At 33.7% G+C, this 22,586-nt stretch overlaps 1 protein-coding gene across 1 annotated transcript in view; it reads left to right on the top strand.

Moving 5' to 3' along the window:
- LOC119633040 (Down syndrome cell adhesion molecule-like protein 1 homolog) overlaps nt 1–22,586 on the top strand; it is a 159,270-nt gene that overhangs the window by 83,373 nt on the left and 53,311 nt on the right. The window contains exon 2 of the mRNA XM_038026230.1: nt 15,979–16,177. Coding sequence (XP_037882158.1) covers nt 15,979–16,177 — 199 coding nt within the window. The remainder of the gene's footprint in view (nt 1–15,978; nt 16,178–22,586) is intronic.

Raw genomic sequence — 22,586 nt, 5'->3', positions numbered from 1 at the left:
GATTATTCTGTTTCACACGTTGTAATGCCTTTCCTTTCTCTCATTCTCATTCGCGCAAATAAATGCTAATTATTCATTCTGGCATGAGTCCTTTTATTTATAGAATTTAGCTCTGGTCTCATATTAATAGTTGGTGTTAATGTCAGTTTTATTTTATTCGTTACGTTTTGTTTTATTATTCAAGCTTCCTTCTATTATTCGATCTTCTGTTATGATTAATTTCAGGGAAAATTTTCTTTTCTGTAAACTTCTTCTTTGGTGCAAGCGGAACATAGTAGCATTATATATAGTCCTTTTATTTCAACTTTAAGCTAAGCGAAATGATGCAATTGAAGTCAGCCTTGAGAGAGACAAGGCGACCGTACGGGACATATGATGCTCCAAAAATCTTGACCTCCCGGATATTTTAAGATTAATTTCTTTTTATTAGATCTAATATACGTTCATCTTAAAACACCTAATATGATAAACCTGGTTCCGCCAGCTAAATATACACAAATAAGAAAAAAAAAAAGAAAAGAAACATCATAAACATAAACTAGGTTATGTAAATCGATTTGTTTTCAAATTAGGAACTAGGGTTTATATGAAATATATCATATCATGTGAAATAATCTTGTTGAAGCTACTTAGAGTTGAAGTAAATAATTTTAAATAATTTCCCTTTTCCTTTAAATATGCAAAATGCATGAAATTGTAAAACAAATGGTAGAAGCGTCCCAAATGTACCGGTCACCTAGTATAATAAATATATCTACATTGAGTAGTATATCTCTTCGACATCACCTTCAGTTGCTATGTATTTGATCTTAGCCAAAAGACATGTTTTATATGAAGACATATAAATGCTAGCACTTATTTTCATATATACATATATATATATATATATATATTTCTACATATGCATATAACATACATGCGTGTTTCTATGTACTTATGAACATCTTTGCATACATTTGCAGATACACGTACGCATTTTATGTTTAACATCGTGATATACGTATTTAATAATGACATTGTGGTTACTGCTACTATAGATCCAGGGCTATGTACCTTACAAACAATTACAATTACTGCAGCTGTGTTTATGTAGCTTTTGTTTGGCTTTGTTATATATGCAATACATATACATGCACATATGTACATATGTATGATATATATGTAAATATATACCGCAAAAAGCTATTGCTGATGGCATCATCAGTGTACCGAACTGTAGTCTAACTTACGTTATACTATAAAAGCATAAATGTACGCGTATGTGTGAACGTATGGTTACACAAATGCAAGTGTAAATGTAAGTGTAAAACTTAAGCTTTCTCCGAGTGTTTCAGCTCTGCACTTAAGTGAACTTTAAATACTTTTATTAATGGCATATTATGTAATGTGTCTGCAAATGCACAAATGTTACCAATGGAAGCAATGCTACACATATATGAAGTTTAAGTGTGTGTATGGGTGTGTGTATATGTGTGTGTATGTGTGTAAGTGTGTTTGCATATAAATACAAAAATAAGTGTGCTTATACGTATGTTATGCTTTCACGATGGCCGGGTTATAGTAGAATAGAATAAGTAACTGCATTACACACTCTATTGCTATGCTATGTATGCATGTGCGTACGTGTACGTGTATATGCGTTTTTTCCTTTTTTTTGACTGCGTAAGTAAAACTATACATAAACCATTAAATGAAGCCAATGTGTATATGAGTTCCGAAGTGTTTATTCATATGCCAATACTTATACATACAAACTTACACACATGCATACATATGTAAATAGTTCTGCAAATGTTAATACACATACATTTAACGCTTTGGTATTAGTGTGAAAATGTTTGCGTATATTTTAATTAAAATTCTAAAATGAGTTATTCATTTAAAATTGTAGGCAACTTTATATGCAACTGATACTAATGTGTCTATCTACTTGCAATAGAAACATTTATATACATTGCATACATATAAATGTATACAGATATTTGCACTTATTCCGAATCCGAATGCTAGCGTGTGATTGCATATCTCTGATGATGAGAAAGTGTTTTCGCACACATACATATGTATACATATATAGATATTAGGGTCTGCTGGTAGCCCGTCAGCATTTGTATTAACGTGTAAGTGACTCAGATTTCTATACTCTTCTTCTCAAGTGCACATAAACACACATGCACACGTACGTGCACATATCCTCCCATAACACTGCGAACAGCAGAGTAGTAAATACCATTTGTGATTTTGTAATCATTAAATTGTGTGCTGTATTAGCTAAAGAAAATATTTGCAATTTTTTTCCATTTCTTTAATCTCGTTTGCCCACCCAAACTTGAAAAAATTGAGGATAAACTAATTTTCTTGTAACATTTGTAATATTCACTCATACACACACAGATAAGGGAATAGAGAGAGTAGTCAAAGCCACAAAGAGGTTTCACCTTTCCCTGCCATGGTCCCAAGGTCAAAAGTTGACTAAAGAGACATCAAATTGTAACTGATTCTTGGGCCTATATATTAAAAGACGAAGAGCCGCATTGACCCTGGTTTGATTTGTATACCCTCAGACCATTCGAACGTGTTAGTGCTACCATATGTAAACCCTAAACTCTTGGAATTCCTGATTCCACTTGAGATGACAGTTAAAAACTGAGGTTAATGTTCTCAGACTGTACTGTAACGAGAAAATTCAAATCATTTTAAAGTTGTTGTTACAACGAAAACTTTGTCAGTTCGGGAATGATTTCATTAAGCTACGATCTACGTAAGATATCCATATACAAATGTATTACGAATGTTCACCTAACAATTACGATAGTCCACAAGTACGAAGAGAATAATTACAAATGGCGGGTATCTAAGGTTCGCTACGAGACGAGTGTATGTACTGTTCTGCATTTTTTTCTTCTATTGCACTTGTTTATATTTGCGACCATTAAGGCCACAGCAAAGGAGGTAAATTATGAGCAAAAAACTAATTTCCCTTTAAAAGCTTTCTTAACTTAATAGAAAATTTAATAAAGTGGATGGATGGCAAAAGAGTTATGAAATATTATTAACTTAAAACATCTATTCAAACTGTTTGTAGTAATTATTTGTTATATGTCTTTTGAAAAAATTCTATTACACTCTTGGAACATTTGTTGCAAGCCTAGATTTCCACAAATATATATCATAAATTGGTAGGGAGAGAAAGACAGTGGCGGAGTGAGAGAGAGAGAGCGAGAGGGGGAAATAGTGAGAGAGAAAGAGAGAGAGAGAGAGAGAGAGAGAGGGGGAATGTTTTCCCCAAAGGCGAATCAAATTAAGCTTTTTTAACAATCGTAACCAAGTCTTATATCCACCATCGAGGATTGGGAGTATATAAAATTTGCTCTCCGTAGTTGTAAAACCTATGTCTTAGAGACCTTATAAATGATTAATATATTTGTTTGTGTATTAGCACATTTGTTCCTAATTCATATCCAACAAATGTTGAGAAAACCAAGATCCAAACATTCTCGAGAATTCGCCTTCGGCATACAATTGCAACTCACCAATGGATCCTGAAGAAGTCTTCTTCCCCAATCTGCTGTTGTGAACAAACTCTTACTATAAGGCACATTCTCTGCGACTGCCTCAACTTTTCCTTGGCTAGAAGTATTGCATTTGGAACGACTAACCCTTTGAACATTCTACAATCAGCTTCAGAACAGAATATCAATTCAATATTTTACTTTATTAATACTACTAAGCTTATTATCTAATATCCATTTATTTAAATTAGAGCCGACAGCCTGTGTTGCTAGTGCTCAGTGTCTTTTTTTTTAGTCTAAGAATTCAATTCATTAGTCTAAAATTAAAATAATAATAATAATAATAATATGTGTTAGAGACCTTATAAATGATTAATATATTTGTTTGTGTATTAGCACATAATTCATATAACTTAGTGTTGTGTGAATTTTGTGTACATCCTTCCATCTTTCTTTCTTACAATGGTATTGTCTTTTGCCACTCTACCTCTCCGTTGCCTTTCTGTCATCCTTTCGGCCGTCATTTTTCCATTTCAAGTCGTTCGCCCCACCGTCATGGTATTCGTCGTTTCTCCGCACGTGTTCTATGTGCCATCCCTCTGGCATCCATTACCGTCTCTATCTCGTCTGTTACTCTTCCGCCTCTCTCTTTTGTCTGTCCGTCGAATAGCTGTTTTCTGTCTGCCGCCTTTCTGTCGTCTATCTATCGCTCCTTTGACGATTGCCGTTTGTCGATCGTCTATCTGTCGCCCATTTATCCTCTTTGCGTCAGTTTATTGTCTGTCTGTTACTGTCTGTCGCAATAACACGTTAGCCGTCTTCCATTTTTCAGCTTTTGCACGAATTGCTGTACGCAACTTTCTTATCCTCATCGCCACTTTTTACACTAACACAGTTAGCATCACCTTCCCCAACTCGCGATTATAGGAATAATTACACCGCGATGGCAAGACTAACAGGTTCACAGACAAAGTAAATGAGCGAACTAGGATGTTGTAATAGTAAAGAAATAAACTGAAAAGGCTGACAATGACTTCATCGCCGCTTATAAAATATCAACTATATTCTATCTATGAACTCCATTAACTTCGCTTGCATGCTAATGCAACAGTAAAAATGCTTTCATGATAGAAACCACCGAGATGTGAATATTGAAATGGATGTTAAGGCTACAGTGTTCGGATTGCAAGAGCTAACAATCGTGTTAAGAGCAGGTTGGCTTTTTTTGTGGACATAATTATGGTGCGCTACCAGACTGTTTTCGCACAACTTACGCATTACTGCTTTATTTACGGATTATTAAGCGTCATCAACTATTTTTGTTATCTCTCTGCATCCACTCTGCCTCCACTGTTTTATACACAGTTATGTCAGTAGCTTGAGTGACTTACATAGGCTTTATTTTGATATTGCTTGAGGAGAATATATGCACACAGAACGCTGCGAATTACTGTTTGAACTTGCATAGCGGTCACTCTTAATCTCTGCACATAGATATAGCAGGTAAACGAGTTTCGTTTCCCGTACATTAAGTAAAAAATTGAAAACGAAAATGCTTTCAGGAACCGAGAGACTAGCAAGTCACACATATTGAAACATATAAACAAATTATTTGTTTAATTTATTTAAGATTAAAACAATATAACCCAAAAACGCAAAACAGAAACGTTTTGTTTTCTAATTTATGTAACATGTGTCGGAAAATTTTCTAATTTATTATATTAACTTCGTCCGACCTTATGTGCCGTCATTCACTTTTTAAAAATGATATTCACCTTTGAACTTTTACCATCATTAGTTTATTACATTACTTTTATTTATAAGTTATTAATTACAAATTAACCTATTAGTTACATGTTACGCACAATGTCTGGCAATTTTTCGTAATTATTTAACAGTAAATTACTAGCAAACAAAAACATTCGACGGCACTTCGTATAGATTGTTCGTGTAACAATAATAATAAATTTTGAAAACAAATTGTAGCCTGCGGTAAATGATTTTATACTTATGCATGTATTGGTCAATAAGTAAAAACAAACATATATGTTCATGTGCTTGTTTGTTTTCATGTAATATTTCAATTGAAATTTATCTCTCATCCATGGACGGCGCACATGGCATTAACATATGACAAAAAGTCATTTAATTTCTCTTTTAATATTAAATTACCCTAAATATATAATCAATTTTATGCTCCTGATAAGGTAGAAGCCGAAGCTGTCGCCAATAACAGCTGAAGATTTAGCGCAACGCTTTGCTCTGTCTCTATCCGCGCTCATTTTTCTGCATGAAGCCCCCTCAGATGTTGTTTCCAACGATATTCTCAATTAGTACCATCACAGTTAAAATACAATGGTGGGCCACTGCCTGTACCACGTTACAGTTATTAATGTGAACGCATTTTGAAATGAGGCTTTACAGAAGGAGCAAACGAAAAAGTGATCCGATTCGAACCATTTTCAATAGCGTTCGTCCTTGCGTGACGATAAATTAGTGCGACGAATTTCATCAAAATATCTCAAAAAGTACGGCATAGATGCTCAACACAAGAATCTAAGCCGGACGTAGTGACAAACAGTATGTTCAATTGGTATAATAAAAGGTAGCTGTATCTCCTGTGTGTTGCGTACATCCCCACGACCTTAATATATCCTAAAAATATCGGAAATGGTCATCTAGTAGAAAAACTAAACACGTCACGGTTTACTTGGGCGCTAGCTTCCACAATTTCTGCATAAAATCAGCAATAAGCCACGTTAAGGAATGTACCACGATAACTATATAATATAGAGTAAGGTAACCAAAGCAAAGTTAATTTTGAAACCTTTTAGTATTTACATCGCTTCTGAACGATTAATGTTTTGAATTCATTTTGAAATGGCTAAATGTGGGCTGCTTTTGACGCAAAAAAGTACAGTTGTGCCTAATGATTAGTAGTTAACAGACAATTTTTTTGAAGACCCTACGATACGTATAAGCAGAAAGGAGGCTTGGTTTTAAAATTTTATGACAGACATTCACCAAACATTGAATTGACGACCATAAAAGGAAGTGAGATGTTATCGTTGCATATCATCGAATATGAAGTAGACGATCAAGAAATGGGTGCTCTAGTCGTGCTACCGTCGTTGCCTATTTTCCATCATAAAATTTTCCAAATTTACGACGCCACAAAAACCAATAAAGTTTGAGGAAAGTTTTGTGAAAGCACAAACTCAAAATAATAGGAAACATAACTTCCAATAATAGTAACATAGGCCATAAGTTCCATTAGGAGAACATTAATAATTTACACAGGAGAGGGCATAAAAAGTAATGTGAAAAAGCGGTGGTCATGCTTTACTTAGGAGTGTTCGATTCCCGTAAGAATTAATTGTCTACAACAAAGACTGAAAAAGTTAAAAGTAGTTTGATTGCTTGTATATCACAAACCAGCAGCTGCTACATAGCCGCTGCTTGGTTTTCACGGATTAAAATCTCAATTCCCGCAATAACCGTATTTGTTTGGCCTTAGATACGGCGCACTGCCATTGGGCTGTGACCACTTCTTTACCTCTTTGTCCTCTTCTTTTCGACTCTTATCGCCTGGGGGACATCCTCTAAGTGATTGGTCATATTAAGAAAAGGAAAAGAAAACCTGAAGTCTATATAAAAAGCAGTTCGGGGACTGTTCAAATTGAGCTTATTAAAGAATGTTAAGTAAACTTTAATGATTAACTGAACATTGTTTTTATAGAACTATTGGTTTTGAAAAGCGTATGTCTTGCTAGGCATATCGTTCAAGCCACATCTGTCATGACATATCCTTCAAGGAGCTAGGAAAAAAGGAATGCACTTCTGAGTTTAATCTTGGCTTGCCCGGGTTATAAGGTAATTCTGCCCTAGAGTCTTCTGCAGAAAAGTTGCAAATGATGCGTTTTGCTTATTGGCCGCAATGTAACTTTACTCACTTGACTATGACTTTCTGGCCCTATGCCCCAAATTAGATGGAAACTAAAAAAGTAAAGTTGGAAGTTACCAAAGGAGAGAAACAAAGCGATACCGGAGTGCTATGCTCTTCAAAAATTGTATTCACGTTTGGTCGAAATTATTTTTGTTTAATTTTTATGTCAATTTTATACACTGTGCAAAGTCATTAATTACGTTAAACATCACACTGACTTCATTAAATTATTCTGTTGTAAATTATGAATTGTAAACGCTTATGCCAAAGCGCACACGAACCTTCTAACACGGTTTCATGTTCATTATTTCTTAGTCCAGCCAATCTATCAAACATTTTGTAACCTTACGGTCTCATGATTTTGTAAAATATCGTCAATAATTCTATTCTATTTCTCTGAATTATGAGTTGAACATATAGTGTGCTTGTTAGTTCGGCTATTGAAAAAGATATTTTTTTCTTTATTATTATTTAGTTATAAAGGTATTCACTGTTGGAGAACGCGGACGCATAAATTGGTATATATATATGTATATATATATAGTATATATGTGATCTTCTTTTAGTGAATTTTATTATAATTTAAAAATATAAAATTTTATTAAAAAGCTATTGCGAATGTCGTTTAATGTCATATATATTTGACCTGAAATTAATTATTTACTGTTCCCACAATTGTTGTTACCGTCCAAAATTATAGCTTTATGCACACAAATTACTTTTTACGCGATGGGACATATGCATTTATGCATATATGTGTATGTATGCATGTATGCATCTATATAAAAATTGAACGCTTTAGATTGCATGTGCGAGATTTGTCATTAATAATAAAATTTGATTTTATAATAAAAAGTTGTCGTTTTATTTAATTTACTCGGAAACGAATATTTATCATACGTCTTGATGACCAATTAAGTGCAATACATTTCGTGTAAACGTGTAATACGCTTCGACATAGTTATTATTGTTATGTAAATGTGTGTCGATGCATTCGCAGCGCAAATCGAAAGTCTAATTAAACATTTAATGCAAATACATCATGTTATAATTACGCATAGTTGTTGTTGCTCTAACATATGTATGCAGTTATGCATACATGTATGTATGCATGCATAAAACAAAACATGTAAAATAGTAAAGTAATAGTATTAGTGCAATAGCATGCTTTGCCCCTGCTATGTTATCCAAAATCTAATTTATATATATTCATTTCTATGCACGGTCTACATAGCTTTGCATATAATATTCATATGCAGGTATTTGTAAGTCTAAGCATAAGTTAATGGTAAGGTTTTATAACACGGATTTACATAAACAAAATGGAAATTTTAACGAATTTATTAACTAACAAAACAAACAACAACAATGCATTAGTAGCCCAAAAAACTTGATAGCATGCAATTGGCTTACAAAGTAATGAATTCGAAAACCATATTTGTTTTACAAATTGTGTTAAATAATTTCTATAATATTTTTTTAGATATATCATATAAAATATATATGTAAAGAATTTGTTTATAAATTGTATAGAAAACATTTTAATATTTTAGTAAACGAATAATTTATTGATTGAAATTAAGTTAAAGCAAAACAATCAAGAAAAGTTCCTCAGCATTGAAGCTTAGCCGGCAGTATTATAGGGAGCATAGAAGACGATATAAATACAAATTAGTTCAATCTGTGTTTTTGTTTTTTTGTTTTTGGTCAAAAGTGCATTCATTTCAGAAGCGCATCAAAGTATTGTCCCAGTGCCTAGTGGCACAGTACTTTTTTCACCACTCGGCCATTATTCGAATTCCATTTCGAAAAAATATCTCGTCTCTTCAGTCCAATCACAAAAGAACATAAAAAAAAATAAAGAACGAAGCACTGTTCAAGCAAATGGAAAAGTCATTTATTTAAATCAATGTTAATCAGGAACAGCAAGCTGCTGATAATAGCGTTGAGAGTAGGAAACTCCAGGTTAGAGATGCAAACTCTTTCCTAAGCAGGTTTCCTGTATTCCGAATTCCTTCAAACTGCAAAACACAATATCGTGACTCCCATCTGCTGTCGCAATTTCATCAATTATTGTTGCTGATAACGTACCTCAGTGATGGTTTCTTCAGATAAGAACAAACCACAACACATCACGTATCGTCTTATAGTCTGCTTGGATATTCTAGCGCATTTACTGTTCCTCATTGGCAAAGATTTAGTAGCGCTACGCTTCAAAGTAAGTAGGAAGACTTCCGTCTTTCTTTTTGGCACATCGGCTTCGGCAAACTTCGGCTTATTCAAAGCTTCAGAAAACTATGTAACGTACGTTGTAGTTTGATAATTTATAGAGCTGAGTATAGCTTAAAGATATTACTTTCCAATGAAATAGCCACAGTTTTATTCAGCATCACATAGTACTACTTGCACTCTCTCTTTCAGAAAACGGACCAAACTAATTTGTGCTCTCAGTATATATAATTCTCATTAAAAGTTTAGCTGGAGGTTATTTGTTGTGATTGTTGTTGTTTGATTTCCGTTCTTTTTTTTTTTTTTTGAAAAAGAGTTCACAATAACTCAAACTGTTGATGATGATTAAATTGCCTTAAAATTCAACCCCAGGCTTTTGTGTTAAGTAAAAATACAATATACATGCAACCTAAAACTATATGCATTGTTTGCATTTATGGGTTTAATTAAAACGATCAGATTGTATAACGCTTTCTCTCTCAAGGGTATGCTAAGCTTATCACTTGTCTATGACAACTAAAACCCTGCGGACTACAACTGGATATCCACAATATGCAGCAGCAAAATACTACTTACTTAGGAGAATTTTACGATTTGTTCGCCTAATAAAATGTGAACTTGAAGTATGAGTTTAATCTGCTCATTCTTATCAAAAGCTTATAAAAGTAAGTTTTTCTATTCGAAGTGACGATGGTGTCGCAATGTCCAGCTCCCTTTCAGAAGACTATAATTACGAACTTTAGATGGCAAAAATTAATTAGATGAGTTACGTTTTAACATCTATTCGATCGTTTTTTGAATTCATAGTATAAATCTTGCACTGTACTACACAACTATTTAGTATTTCATCTAAGAGAACATCTTTTTGCGGATTTTTCCCAACCATGATCTCTTATAACGTTTGAATTTTTTATAACAAAACAATGCGAAATATTCGAATTGCAGGCAACACTATCTGACTAAATCAAGGTTGCTTAAAGATACGGATTTCGCTACACTATTCGGAAAATCTTTCAGCCTTTCCAACGTTACAAAGCTGAAACCTTAGTCTATTAAATGTATTTTAACTTGAATTTTGGGATCGGCAGTCGTTGTTTTTAATTTTGCCGTTTGAAATGAGAGACAAATCAAAATCAAACTTTTTTGGTTTCCCTTGTTGTAAAAATTCAATAAATGAAAGCAAAGTTTATCAGCCATCAGCCAATATATTCTTTGAAATATTTATAAATGCTCTGCACCATTGGGATCATTTGCTTGAAGTGATATTCGGCCTAGGATTGTTGATTATAGAAGATCTCCCACTTACCTCGAAGGATATTTAGTATGAGACTTCTCGGACTCTCTGCAATCGTTATGCTTTTCTATAGTTTAAGCTAACGATTATAAAAATGAGGTATTTCTATTACCAACTGTAAGTATTATCAACAAAATTCCTTTTGCGACCATCGCCATAACCAACGTAGCGAGAATATATACAAAGCTCAAATATCCTTGAATATTATTCGATGGGTATCCGAAATTCCTCTAACGCTAACTGACAAAGCTTCAATTGCCTTCATTAGTTTCGATATTCTGTTTTTCCGGGATAAAGAAAAAATTGTAAAAATAATTTTCAGCATTCGTATTGTTGTCATTTACAATTTATACAATTGCGAAGCAAATTAATCGTATGCACTCGCGCGGAAATTACGTGTCCTGAAAAATGTTGTTGTACATCAATGCTTGCTTACTCCTGTTAAAGTTCTCTAGCAAATACCTCACTGAACGGTTCTTGCCTAATGGTCCTTTGGCCAAACTTGAAGTGGTAGCACTCAAGTGGCCGACTAGTAATTAAAGTTCGACAAACATTTATTCCTACATTTACTTACAAAAGTTTCTGGTTTTTTTTTTTTTTTTTTTTGCCTTTTTTCTCTCAATTTTCTTGTTTTTCCTTTTTTTTCGTTTGGTTTTCTCAGTTGTTTACTTGTTGTTGGCTAGCTATGTAATGGATGTTGCAGTATAATAAGCGCTGCCCCCGCCGTAAACGGTAAAACATCAGAAAATAAAAATTAATCGTATTTCTGTCAAGTTCGGTAGGCTCGCTCGTCCAGCACTAATCTCAAGTACTTGTGACAAATTTGTCCAAGTGTTTGGCTTGGTTAACAGAAATCGCAAAATAAAAAGTTGTCCTACTTTAATGACAAGTCACGTGAAACCACCGCAAAGAAAAAAAAAAAAAATTTTTTTTTCTCTTTTTTTTTTTTTTACTTTCTTTTTATCTCTTTAGAAATATAAAATAATTTAACCCTGCAAGAGTGGCTATGAAAAGTTTTGTCAAAGACAAGCATTAACTAAAGGAATTAGCTTAACTATTAAATTGCTTATTAAGGTTACCCATAACTGAAAATTTAAAAAAATTCAAAATACTCTTGGCGAGCTTTAACAAACAACTTTTAATTTATAAAGTCAACGAATGTATTAGTTTGGCGTCTTTGTCGAGAAAAAGAATAGATTACGAAATATTTTCTTGAATGTCTTGAAGAACCTTTCACACGTCATCATTTTCAAAGGTAGTGTGGAGTTGGTTTCAAGGAGTTTTTCATATATGTTCTTCTATTTTTGATACCTAGAGATATGCTGTGGCATGTAATTCCATAGAGGATGTCTATTAAAATAAAGACGAATTGTTTTTGCCCGTGTGGCAGATTGGTTCGGTCCGCTTTTTTTCTCGTGTAGAGAGAAGTTCACGTTTGGAAAAACCTGATTTGGTATTTCTGTACATACATCATTAGTAACCAGTTATAGTCTATTGAATTCACTTATTTCAAAAAACTCCATTGATATAATTATGATTTTAAAATGTACGGTAATTAAAAAACTTACGATTGTTTATGTAAAATCCTACTCAGCGGCTTCAATCCTCTTCACAATCTTCTCAATTCATCTCAATGATTGCAACTTTGGAATTGCGGTTTAATCTTCTTACTCTCTGTGTGTCTATAGTCGTCTCGTCTCTCTGCTCACTTCTACTTTGCGATCTAGTTTATATTTATATCTACCACTGATATTTCTTCCTATTTCTTCTAAACATATTACACATATGAATGTGAGATGAAAACTTAAGGAAAGTGTTTGCAAACGAAGTTAGAGGTAAAGACTTGCGCTCAAATTGTATATAAGAAGTTTTGCATACAAGGCTTCATTTGCATTTCAAACTATTTTTGGTTTTCCTATAAAATCTTAAAAAATTAACTATTAGTTGAACTTACCCTTGCAATCTAATCCAGAGAATTTCTTCTTTTTTTCTTTTTTGTCCACGACGTCCCCTTTAAGTCTAACGCATTGCTGGTCACAAGGAACTGAGAAAAGATAAAGACATAAGAGGGAAAGCGTCTAGAGCCTAGTGGGTATGTGTCCCATCGGCAAGTGTTACGCCAAGTTTAATACGATTATGCATCTAATATAACATGCTACAGTGGGATTTGAAGATTTATAGCCGCGAATATCGACTTTGTAGTTGAGTCTCTTGTTTATGAAGCTACGAAGACTAAGTAGAAAGATTCGTGCACGTTGCCTTTCTGCTTTAGTATGTTATAAATTGGATCAGAAACTTGATGTTTACGTTTATAGCTGGCGAGAGCCAATTAAGGTGAAGATCCTTTCGCACTTTTTCAATAAGCATAATAATGTGACTCAAATCTAGTGATCGAGATTCGGATATGAAGGCTTGCCATAGTGACTAAAAGTTCAATCCTACTTCTGAATAAGTAAGAAAAGAAAATTTGATATGTTACTTACCCAATGAATGCATCGTTGCTTTATGGAGATGAAGTTTCCGCATGGACTGAAGCAAACTGATATATAAAAATAGATGAAAATTTTCATAAGTTTTTACAGATTTATCTACATACCGGTGGAACCTAGGTGCATAAATCTTAATTCACTTTATCGACTTCTGCGGAGCGGAATCAAAAACTAATTCAAATTTAAGTCGTAGCCGTTGGTTGTGGTAAACAAAAGTTGTTCTTAAGAAGTTCTTAATAATATGTTCTCTAGCGACTAAAGGTATGTGAATGTGTTTTCTGGCGACTAAAATTGTTCTCTGTTATTATTCATTCTCTTTGACTTAACGCAAGAAGCATATTTAAGTGCTTTTGGGATTTCAAAAAATTTATTACAAAAACCTATGAACAGACAGGTGTAAGCTACTAAAAATAACGTCACGATGAAGAGAACATTTTGGTAGGAAATGTGTACATATGGAATTTGCGTATTTTTTTTGTCTTCGAGGATCAAGTTAAATTGACCTGTTTCCGTTTGCTTCTACGCCTCCCATATCTCAATGCTTATAACTCTTTGCTGGTTTGATGCCTTTTTGTGTGTCAAGCGTGCAATTCGTCCTTGGTTTCCTGTACAATCAATACTAAAGCGTAGCAAGGTCAAAAAGGAATACAATTGCAGAAAACGGGCAGAGGCCTGGAAAAAGCTGTTCACTTTATATGAAAGCAGCTCGTCTGCTCAGCTTATTTAATGCACTTGAACTAATTTTGCAATTTTTGATGCGCATCAAAGATGAGGCAATACTTGATTACTTATGATATTTTCCGCACGGCCAACGGCTTCAGAAAATAACTAAAACTTTTTTAGTGGAAAATCCTTTCTTAGTCTTTTAATACTCTATTCATATGTTGCCAGTCTCCATCCTTCCTCCACATGCCATCGCAAATATTCATCACCAAGCAGGAATCAATAGGAACGTGGTTGCCATATAAATCCCTAGCATAACTAGCATCAAAATTTCGCAAAGATTACAAACTGCTGTCAACGAATAACAAAATCCACATTTTATTTTGAAATGTAAATTTCTAACGACTGAGGTACGTGGAAAACCATTACCTGTTTATACAATTTTTTCTATCACAAAAAGAATTTTAAAGACCATCACAACACTTAAAAAGAAATGAAAAAACGAACCGTCATAAAAAATGGAAATAAGGCAAGTAAGATAAAATCATATTCGCTTTGTGACGACATCGACCGCTTTACTATAAAACAAGACATGTGCTAGGAGTGCAAGTATGAATGATGGATAAGTTTTTCGAAAAAAAAGTTGTTAAATCGAGAAGAGCGGGAGATAACAAGTTGTTCATGATCACATATCTCCATATGTCGGGCATTCTATGGATAAGTAAAAATCTTTTCCTTCCATCGCAAACCGTTTATCTAACCATTTTTTCAGCATTTTCTTATAAAATATTCCACATGCGTTTTTGGGTTTCTCCAAATGTCAGTCGCTGTGTTCATATAGTCATATGATATCCGTACGGATATCGAACTTTTAAATCTGTTCCATTTCTCGTAGGCGATTAGAATCATCTTTTTAACTAACTCCTAAGTAATCTGCAAGGTTTTTTTTTGTTCGCGTGTCGTTTGCAATTTTGCATCTTCAACGAAGTCATTTTTTATATGCATTTTACGATGGATCATTCAACAGAAATCTTCCTCAAATGAAAAGCAAATGTTAGCACTCTCCGTGAATCTGCTTAATTTCGGCATAACGAACGCAGCGCAACAATATTACACAAGTATTTTTTCAATTTGTCGCTTAAGCGCATCAAAATGCTATAATAAAAAAAAATGTATATATATATATATATATATATATATATATATATGAGAGATACTTGTGCTGAACACGGTACTGGTGAGTCATGTCCTTCTCAACTCCATATTTCATGCTTGTACACTTACTAAACAGGTTAAGCATTTTATTAATTGGGAGCGTACCAGTTGGGCTGGTTTGGAGCTGCTTTGGCCCCACCTAGATAGTTTTATTTATTATTATTGTTATTATTATTATTTTAATATGACCAATCACTCAGTGAATACCTCCTATTGGTGTAGAGTTGCGGTGGCAGCAGAAATATGTCCAATCGTTAAGTGTTACATTTGTGTGTCTGGAAGAAAGTTCAACAAGTGAGCTAATGAATAAAAATGAAAACTAATACCTTTTAATATTATTAGCGTGCAGCTCCATATGCCAAAAATTAGAACGTAGGACACTTGAGCCGAAACAAACATTATGTGTAAGTCTTACTTCAAGCGAAAGACTGGTGTCTTGTTGACTTAATAATATACCGGCCCTAAGGAAAAGTAGATACCTTCGCTGAACGTAGACTATGGGCGTGTTTTTATAGTTTCTTACCATTCAAGTTTACTTGCATTACTCATCTTGACAATGCGTTTGCTTTAAGATTAATTGATTAATTCCTTGCATAATTGAATAAAATGCATTTGTTTTTCTATTTCCAGTTATTTCCCTTTTATTTTCGGCAATACATGGGGATGAGTCATTGGATACACGTGAAGGTGTCGATTTGGTATTGAAATGTCGTTTCACCGAACATTATGATTCGAAAGATTTTACATTTTATTGGGCTCGCTGGACCTGCTGCCCAACTCAGTTTGAGAATGTAGCGATTGGTGATATTCAACTTAATTCAAACTACCGGTAAGTGTGCATAAATTTCATGCGAAAAAACTAAAAATATATGAAAATATTATACATATACATATATCATATAAGAAAGAGCTCGTTGCTGTTTTGTTTTTTCTTTCTATATATATTTTTTTTTTTTAATTTTTTTTTACTATCTTTTATTCATGCACTTGAGAGCTATATATGACGTTGTTTTTGAAAAACAAAACTAAAATAAAACTTTTTGTGCACTTTTCTTGTTCAAATGAAATTCATACTTTGTTGACATTTGTTTATTTATTGTCATTCGGTTTCGCATTTGCGCTTGTTTACACTGGGTGGCGGCCAGCGCCAATCGTAGCATCGTTGTATTGCCTAAACCGGCAATAGGTACAATAACTTTAGATGCAACGGATTGCCGCATGGACTCCGGACAGTAAATTTGCCCAAAACTTACCTGAATTATTTATGAATACACACATATGAATAACATGCTTACTTGCTTGCTTGCTTGCTTGGTTGTATACAGCTTGAAGTGACGCACAAAAGCGAATTAAGTGAAAGCAAGCGCAGTGCATTAAATTAAATCAAAATCCTGGTACCGAAATGGTACAACTCAAGTGGTTACACTTAAAATAAATGGCTGCCGGAAGTACATGTTGACAGGTCGCACTTTTGCTTGCGACAACTTCCGTCAGGCATAATCACAAACATATAAACACACAAACATATAAACACACACACACGCACACAACCAAACACTCATATATACATACATGCAGATATAAATGATATGGTCGTGGTAGCATATTTATAATAATTACGAGCAAGTGTGTATTATTGTGCTTTACTGCGCCCAACTAATTTACAAAACTTTTCATATGTGCAGACAAGTAAGCAAAATGTCAACGTGGTTTAAATAGAATTTCGCATACCCAACGCATGCATACGCTTTTAAACCCGTACACAGTGTACGGTCGTTTTCTTTCTTCTTTCAAAGTGTTGAAGAGTTTTGTCCTTTTCATATTGCCCGTGATGTACGTTATGAAGGCGCAGCTTTCTATTACGCTGATCCAACGTTTACGTATAAGTTAACTTTTAATTTTATGCTGCTTGTAAAATATAAGGACGCCCAAAAGCATGTTTACACATACACTTAGCTAAGTAAGGAGTGATCATGAGTGATGGGCTTTTATGTCGTCTACTAAAGAACGGGCGTGCAAAACTGGTTGTCGTGTTTGTAGCATCCATCAAGATACACAAAGATTCTTATGCACAGTCAAATTTTTAGCAACTATCTTTATATGCGGTTTCCCGCATTTGTTGTTTTGCCTTTCTCTCCCTTAGCGCCTTGATGAGCTTTCAAAGCACCAATGTTAGGTATAGCTGTATATGATTTCCTGTCTATTTGCCTATTCGTTTTCGAGTTGACTATTGGTTCATCTATTGCTTTGTGAATTTTCCAGTTTTTTCATTGCATTTACGATATCCAAAATAGCTTGTAAAAGAGTCTTAGGCAACATCGAATAACTACTATAGCTATATAAGTTGGTCTGTCCGTACGCCCATTCTCCTATTTGTAAAGTATCGATTGATTTATCCTTTTGCGGCTGAATTTGCTCAATGTTCTGCTGCACATTGCGAAAATCTACCCCCTGCCTTCTTAAGAGGTCATCACCTCTGAACCTTAAGAGTAAATTAAAGCAGTTTAGCAGCAAATCTTGCAAAATTAGAAGACTGCAGCGGAGAAAACCAATAATTTTGAAGTATATTTTTCAATAGTCACTTAACGGTAGCCTATACCAATCAAAAATTTTCCGCAGGCAGAAAACATTGTTCGAACTACAACAACAACAAGAAGAATGTGAACATTCCCTTTAAACCTTCACTGGAGGCCCATCATTGGCAATTTTCATATTACGTATATGCTTTATATAGTGGACATCCAAGATTCGCCTTACGATGAAAACATTTTTCTTACTTTCCGTTATGGTTTGGTGTTTTCTTTTTTTCTCATTTTCCTGTCTTTTGCTCTAATGTATACACGCGGGTATGAATGCAAGCATATACATGCATGTGTTTATACTTAAAAAAAACAAAATTTCACTACCATAACATAAAAATCGGTTGAATTTCATTTGGCGTAACAATGGTGATGAAGTTTTACTTGCACATACACACACATTGGAGGTATATGCTCTTTTTTTTTTTTTTTAGTATACAATGTTCACCTGAACACTTGACCAAACATTCTGTTGGCGGAAGGCATAAATTTACACTCACAGAGTTCATAAATTTTTAACCAACTTTTACCGAATTTCATTCCCAGGAATCGTTATGGAAATGTTTTAAGTGGTAAACAACTGTGACGTTCCCGCACACATGCATACATATGTACATATATATGTGGTATTCAATTTTCGGGAGGTTATACAATAAAAATTTATTTTTGAACAAGAAGAACAGCATCACAGAAATGCATTTTTTTGCGAGAACTTATTCAATAAATGTTGACAAGTTTTAAATTGATTTATTACACCTTAGGTATTCATTTCTATTGTAAAGTTTTGTCAAACCCTTTAAAATTTTGTAATTACTAAATAATTTCAATATATCCGCACTGTTCTGTAGAAAATATTCATAGAATTGCTCACAGTTACAGATATGCTCAAAACAAATGCCTTGCGTATATACGAGGATCGATGAAAAAATCTGAGAAAGCTTTAAACTTATCTTCTTGTGATTCGACAGATATTAAAGTGTTTGGAAAAATTTAGAGAAAATAGAATGAACGGCAAATCCATCTTGAAAAATAATCAAAATAAGACAGAATCGCTTCTCGAATTAGAGAGTCCGTTTACTTCGCCTGTCAGATCTGCATTAGAATACCTGATCATTATCTGGTTACCAATTTAAAAGCCTTGCATCGACTTATTATGGCAGGATCGGCTCAAAAGCAGATGTTGTTATTCGTTCTACGAGGCTGCAGTTGGAACACCTCAATAAGTCTGCCGCCGACATTCCTTGCAAAGAAGAGACAATTACATCAGCCATTCCTTTTCTCTCTAAATAAAAATAAAGGCTTATGTGAATTCTTCATTCTTACTTGATCAAATTAATATCCATATCCCTAACAAACATATCAGAAACTATTTTTGTACTAACCACAAACTATGCGTTGCATCGAATAATTCTGAGAGTTAATTACAACTTATGGAGACTATAGCAACATGGTGTGAATATTAGCAGTTGTAGTTAGCACGCACTTTAAACTGATTATTGATCCATAAGTAATTTATTCGTAACATATTTGTTTAAAGCTTTCTGTTGTCTAATGTCAGTTAACCTTTCGCTAACTTTTTTCTTTTTAATTTACTAATATCTGTTTACCTAATTTGAAATGCGATTAAAAAAAAACTTAAGCATTTGTAATACGAAAAATTTGATATTTTCAAGAGAGAAACCTTCAGCATCCACTTTTATTCGTTGTGTTATATAATCTATTCAACGAATTTTAATAACAATGCCGCGCTCTATTTTCAATAACCCTGAAGAGTTAGCTGTCACGCTGTGTTCTTCGTTCGTTGACAGCGCTTTAATAAACAAATGTCGTAAAGCTCACAGCTTGCGTGAATTCATGAGACAGCTTGTATAAGGACAAATATTAGCCCTATGGCGAAATTGAGACATTCGCTACCTTATACTAAAGTATTTTCTTAGCCATAAGCGAGTCAATATATTTGCTTGCAATTTTTCTTACAATAATCTTTCCTTTATAAGGCTTTGGTTCCAGGCTTAGTTCTATACCTTTAAATCGAAATTTAAGTTTATTACTTCTTCTGGTCGTATTCAAAGGCAGGTTGCGCTCATCTTTTACATCACTCCGGTAAATATATTCCTAAACAGTCAGCAAAAACTATTAGTACTAATAATAGTAATTATATGTTCATTTTCTTTTTGTCTATTGAAAGTGTTGCTGTAATTCATTTAAAATCCGATCTCCGCGTATTAGCTAAAAACGATTACGGTGGTAAACCAAAGGAATAGACGGACGGATAGATAGACTGGATCGAATTGCCTTCGAAATAAGGCACCTTTCTACGATATATATATCTTATCCTATCTGATCGATATAGCCAAGTGGAGCCTATTTTATTGTTATTATATCCGAATTTTCAATATCCTCGTGTTTGAATCTTAATGCTACAATTTTACGATTTATAATTTATCAAGTAATACTTTTTTAATTGCTTCCAGACGATAAGCTTCTCCAATGTTTCCATTTTCAGTTCATAAAAATCGTTCAGACAAGTCTCGTGGTCATCATGGTTTTGAATTGTTCCAGCAATAATAAAATATTAAATTATGGCAAAAAAAAAAAAAAAAAAAAAAAAATTAAATCAAAAACGATATTTGCCAGAGAATGATAAATATGAACCGCAAAAAACAATAAAAGCAGTGCCAATCTTTTGGTTGCCGTTACATCATCAACAACAACTCTAACCACAAGTGTTACATGATTTGTATATTATGTGAATGGTATCGTGCATATTGCATTAGGGTGGAACGCAATAAATTGATGATTCTATCTTTGTAAAGAGCTTAGTAAGCTACTATCTATCTTATCATCGTGATCTGAAGGCAAATCCCTATGGTTACTAAATGAAAAAGTATGAATGAAATTTATACGTCACTGTAGAGGAATACAGAGCGCAGAGTTATTGCAGATTTCGTTTAAAACTCAAAATTTTCCTAAGCCACAATATCTTCAATTAGGATTGTGCCGGAGACGTTGTAAAAATCCATATGAGTATAAATCAGAACATCACGAAAATTAATCTGATATTTAAGGAATAGGGGCAAGCATTCTGAATATTGTAAAACACTTTGCTTTGCTGTAATCGCTTGTAAACAGTCTTCTAGTACAGTCTTACTAGTAAGTCTTACCGCACATTCGACTAAATTGAATCACTGATATCGGGCAATAGCCATTACCGGGTACCTTACGTCACTATATGCCCTATAAAGTATCAAAAATTATTTTCTGGTTTAGTAAAGAGGATTGTCTTAGGTGGAAAAAGAATCAAAACAGCGACCAAAGTGGCCCAATTAACTTTATAATTAGACTTTGTTCTGTTTATTATGAACATATTTCCCGAAGGCGTGCTTATGTGTGAAAGAAAACAGTCCAAACAGTCAAGAAAAAACAGTACACTTCTTTTTTAAAGTACGACCTTAATGGCGAGTGGACATAAAAATGATCCGAATCAGTTCAATCTCGCTAGCGCTCGTCCATCGACCACCAATACATGGCAGAGAATCAAATTTTATCAGAATGTCTCGAAAATTCCGAACTGCAGATTAAACACAAAAATACGCGGACAAATGTTGAACAGACAAGCTTACATACGGAGGGAAAATAATTTACAAAAATTCTTCTTATTTGTTGTTTGGTATAAAAAGTATTTGGAATCGTTGAAGGTTTTGTGTACGCGCATCCTGTAACACAAACGACCTACAGAGTATAATTGCTTAGCTAGTTAGGGCTTATGCTTAATTTACATGAATAATTGGAGCAAATCGTATGTTTAAGAAGGAAACAAATTATTAAAATTTTTTTTTTTTGTTACCTCGAACAAATTTTGTCTAATATAAGTAACTCATCAAAAGCTCAATTGATTGATAAGACTGGCGTTATAGTACGCATTGACAGATCATCAATAATACAGAATCGGAAACTAGAGCTTTCGCTTTGAAATGGTGGGTCTTTATGCACGTAGAATATATCTATATATAAATAGAAACGTTTATGCCTATGTGCGTGTGTACGTGATTGTACCTAAATATATACGTACATAAATGTATCATCAAGTTTCTGAGATTTTGTGCATCTACATACGTATTAATATATATACAGACATACACACACATATACATACACACATACATGTCATGCTCTATGTATGCATTCATGTTGTGTATCAACCATAAAATATTACATAATTTTATTATTTTCTCTTGGATAAAAACGAGCACAACAGATACCTCGAATAGCAATAAAATGATTTTGCTTCGCACGTTACATTTTTTGCAGCTATTGTCAGTTTTTCTGTCTCGACAAAATTTATGAGTTTTACATTAACATTGTTGTTTGGTTTTATATGTTGCTGTTGTTGCACTTTCTTCTTTTTTTTCCATTTTTTTTTCTTTTTGTGCTCGGTTTTGCACACACAACACACACAACAACAAGCATACAACAGCATAACCAAATATAACAAATAACGCATACACACGTGCCAAATAATAGATTATAATATATGTACGTAATCATTATCAGCTCGTTATGAATATTTTCGTATTAATGTATGCATGCACGTGTTAGATATATAAAGTTTTATATATATATATATATATATATATATATATATATATATATATATAT

Source organism: Glossina fuscipes, unplaced genomic scaffold, assembly GCF_014805625.2.
Source record: "Glossina fuscipes isolate IAEA_lab_2018 unplaced genomic scaffold, Yale_Gfus_2 2, whole genome shotgun sequence".
NCBI lineage: Eukaryota > Metazoa > Arthropoda > Insecta > Diptera > Glossinidae > Glossina > Glossina fuscipes.
Note: the sequence above shows the minus strand (reverse complement) of the source record. Positions and strands in the feature narration are given on the sequence as shown.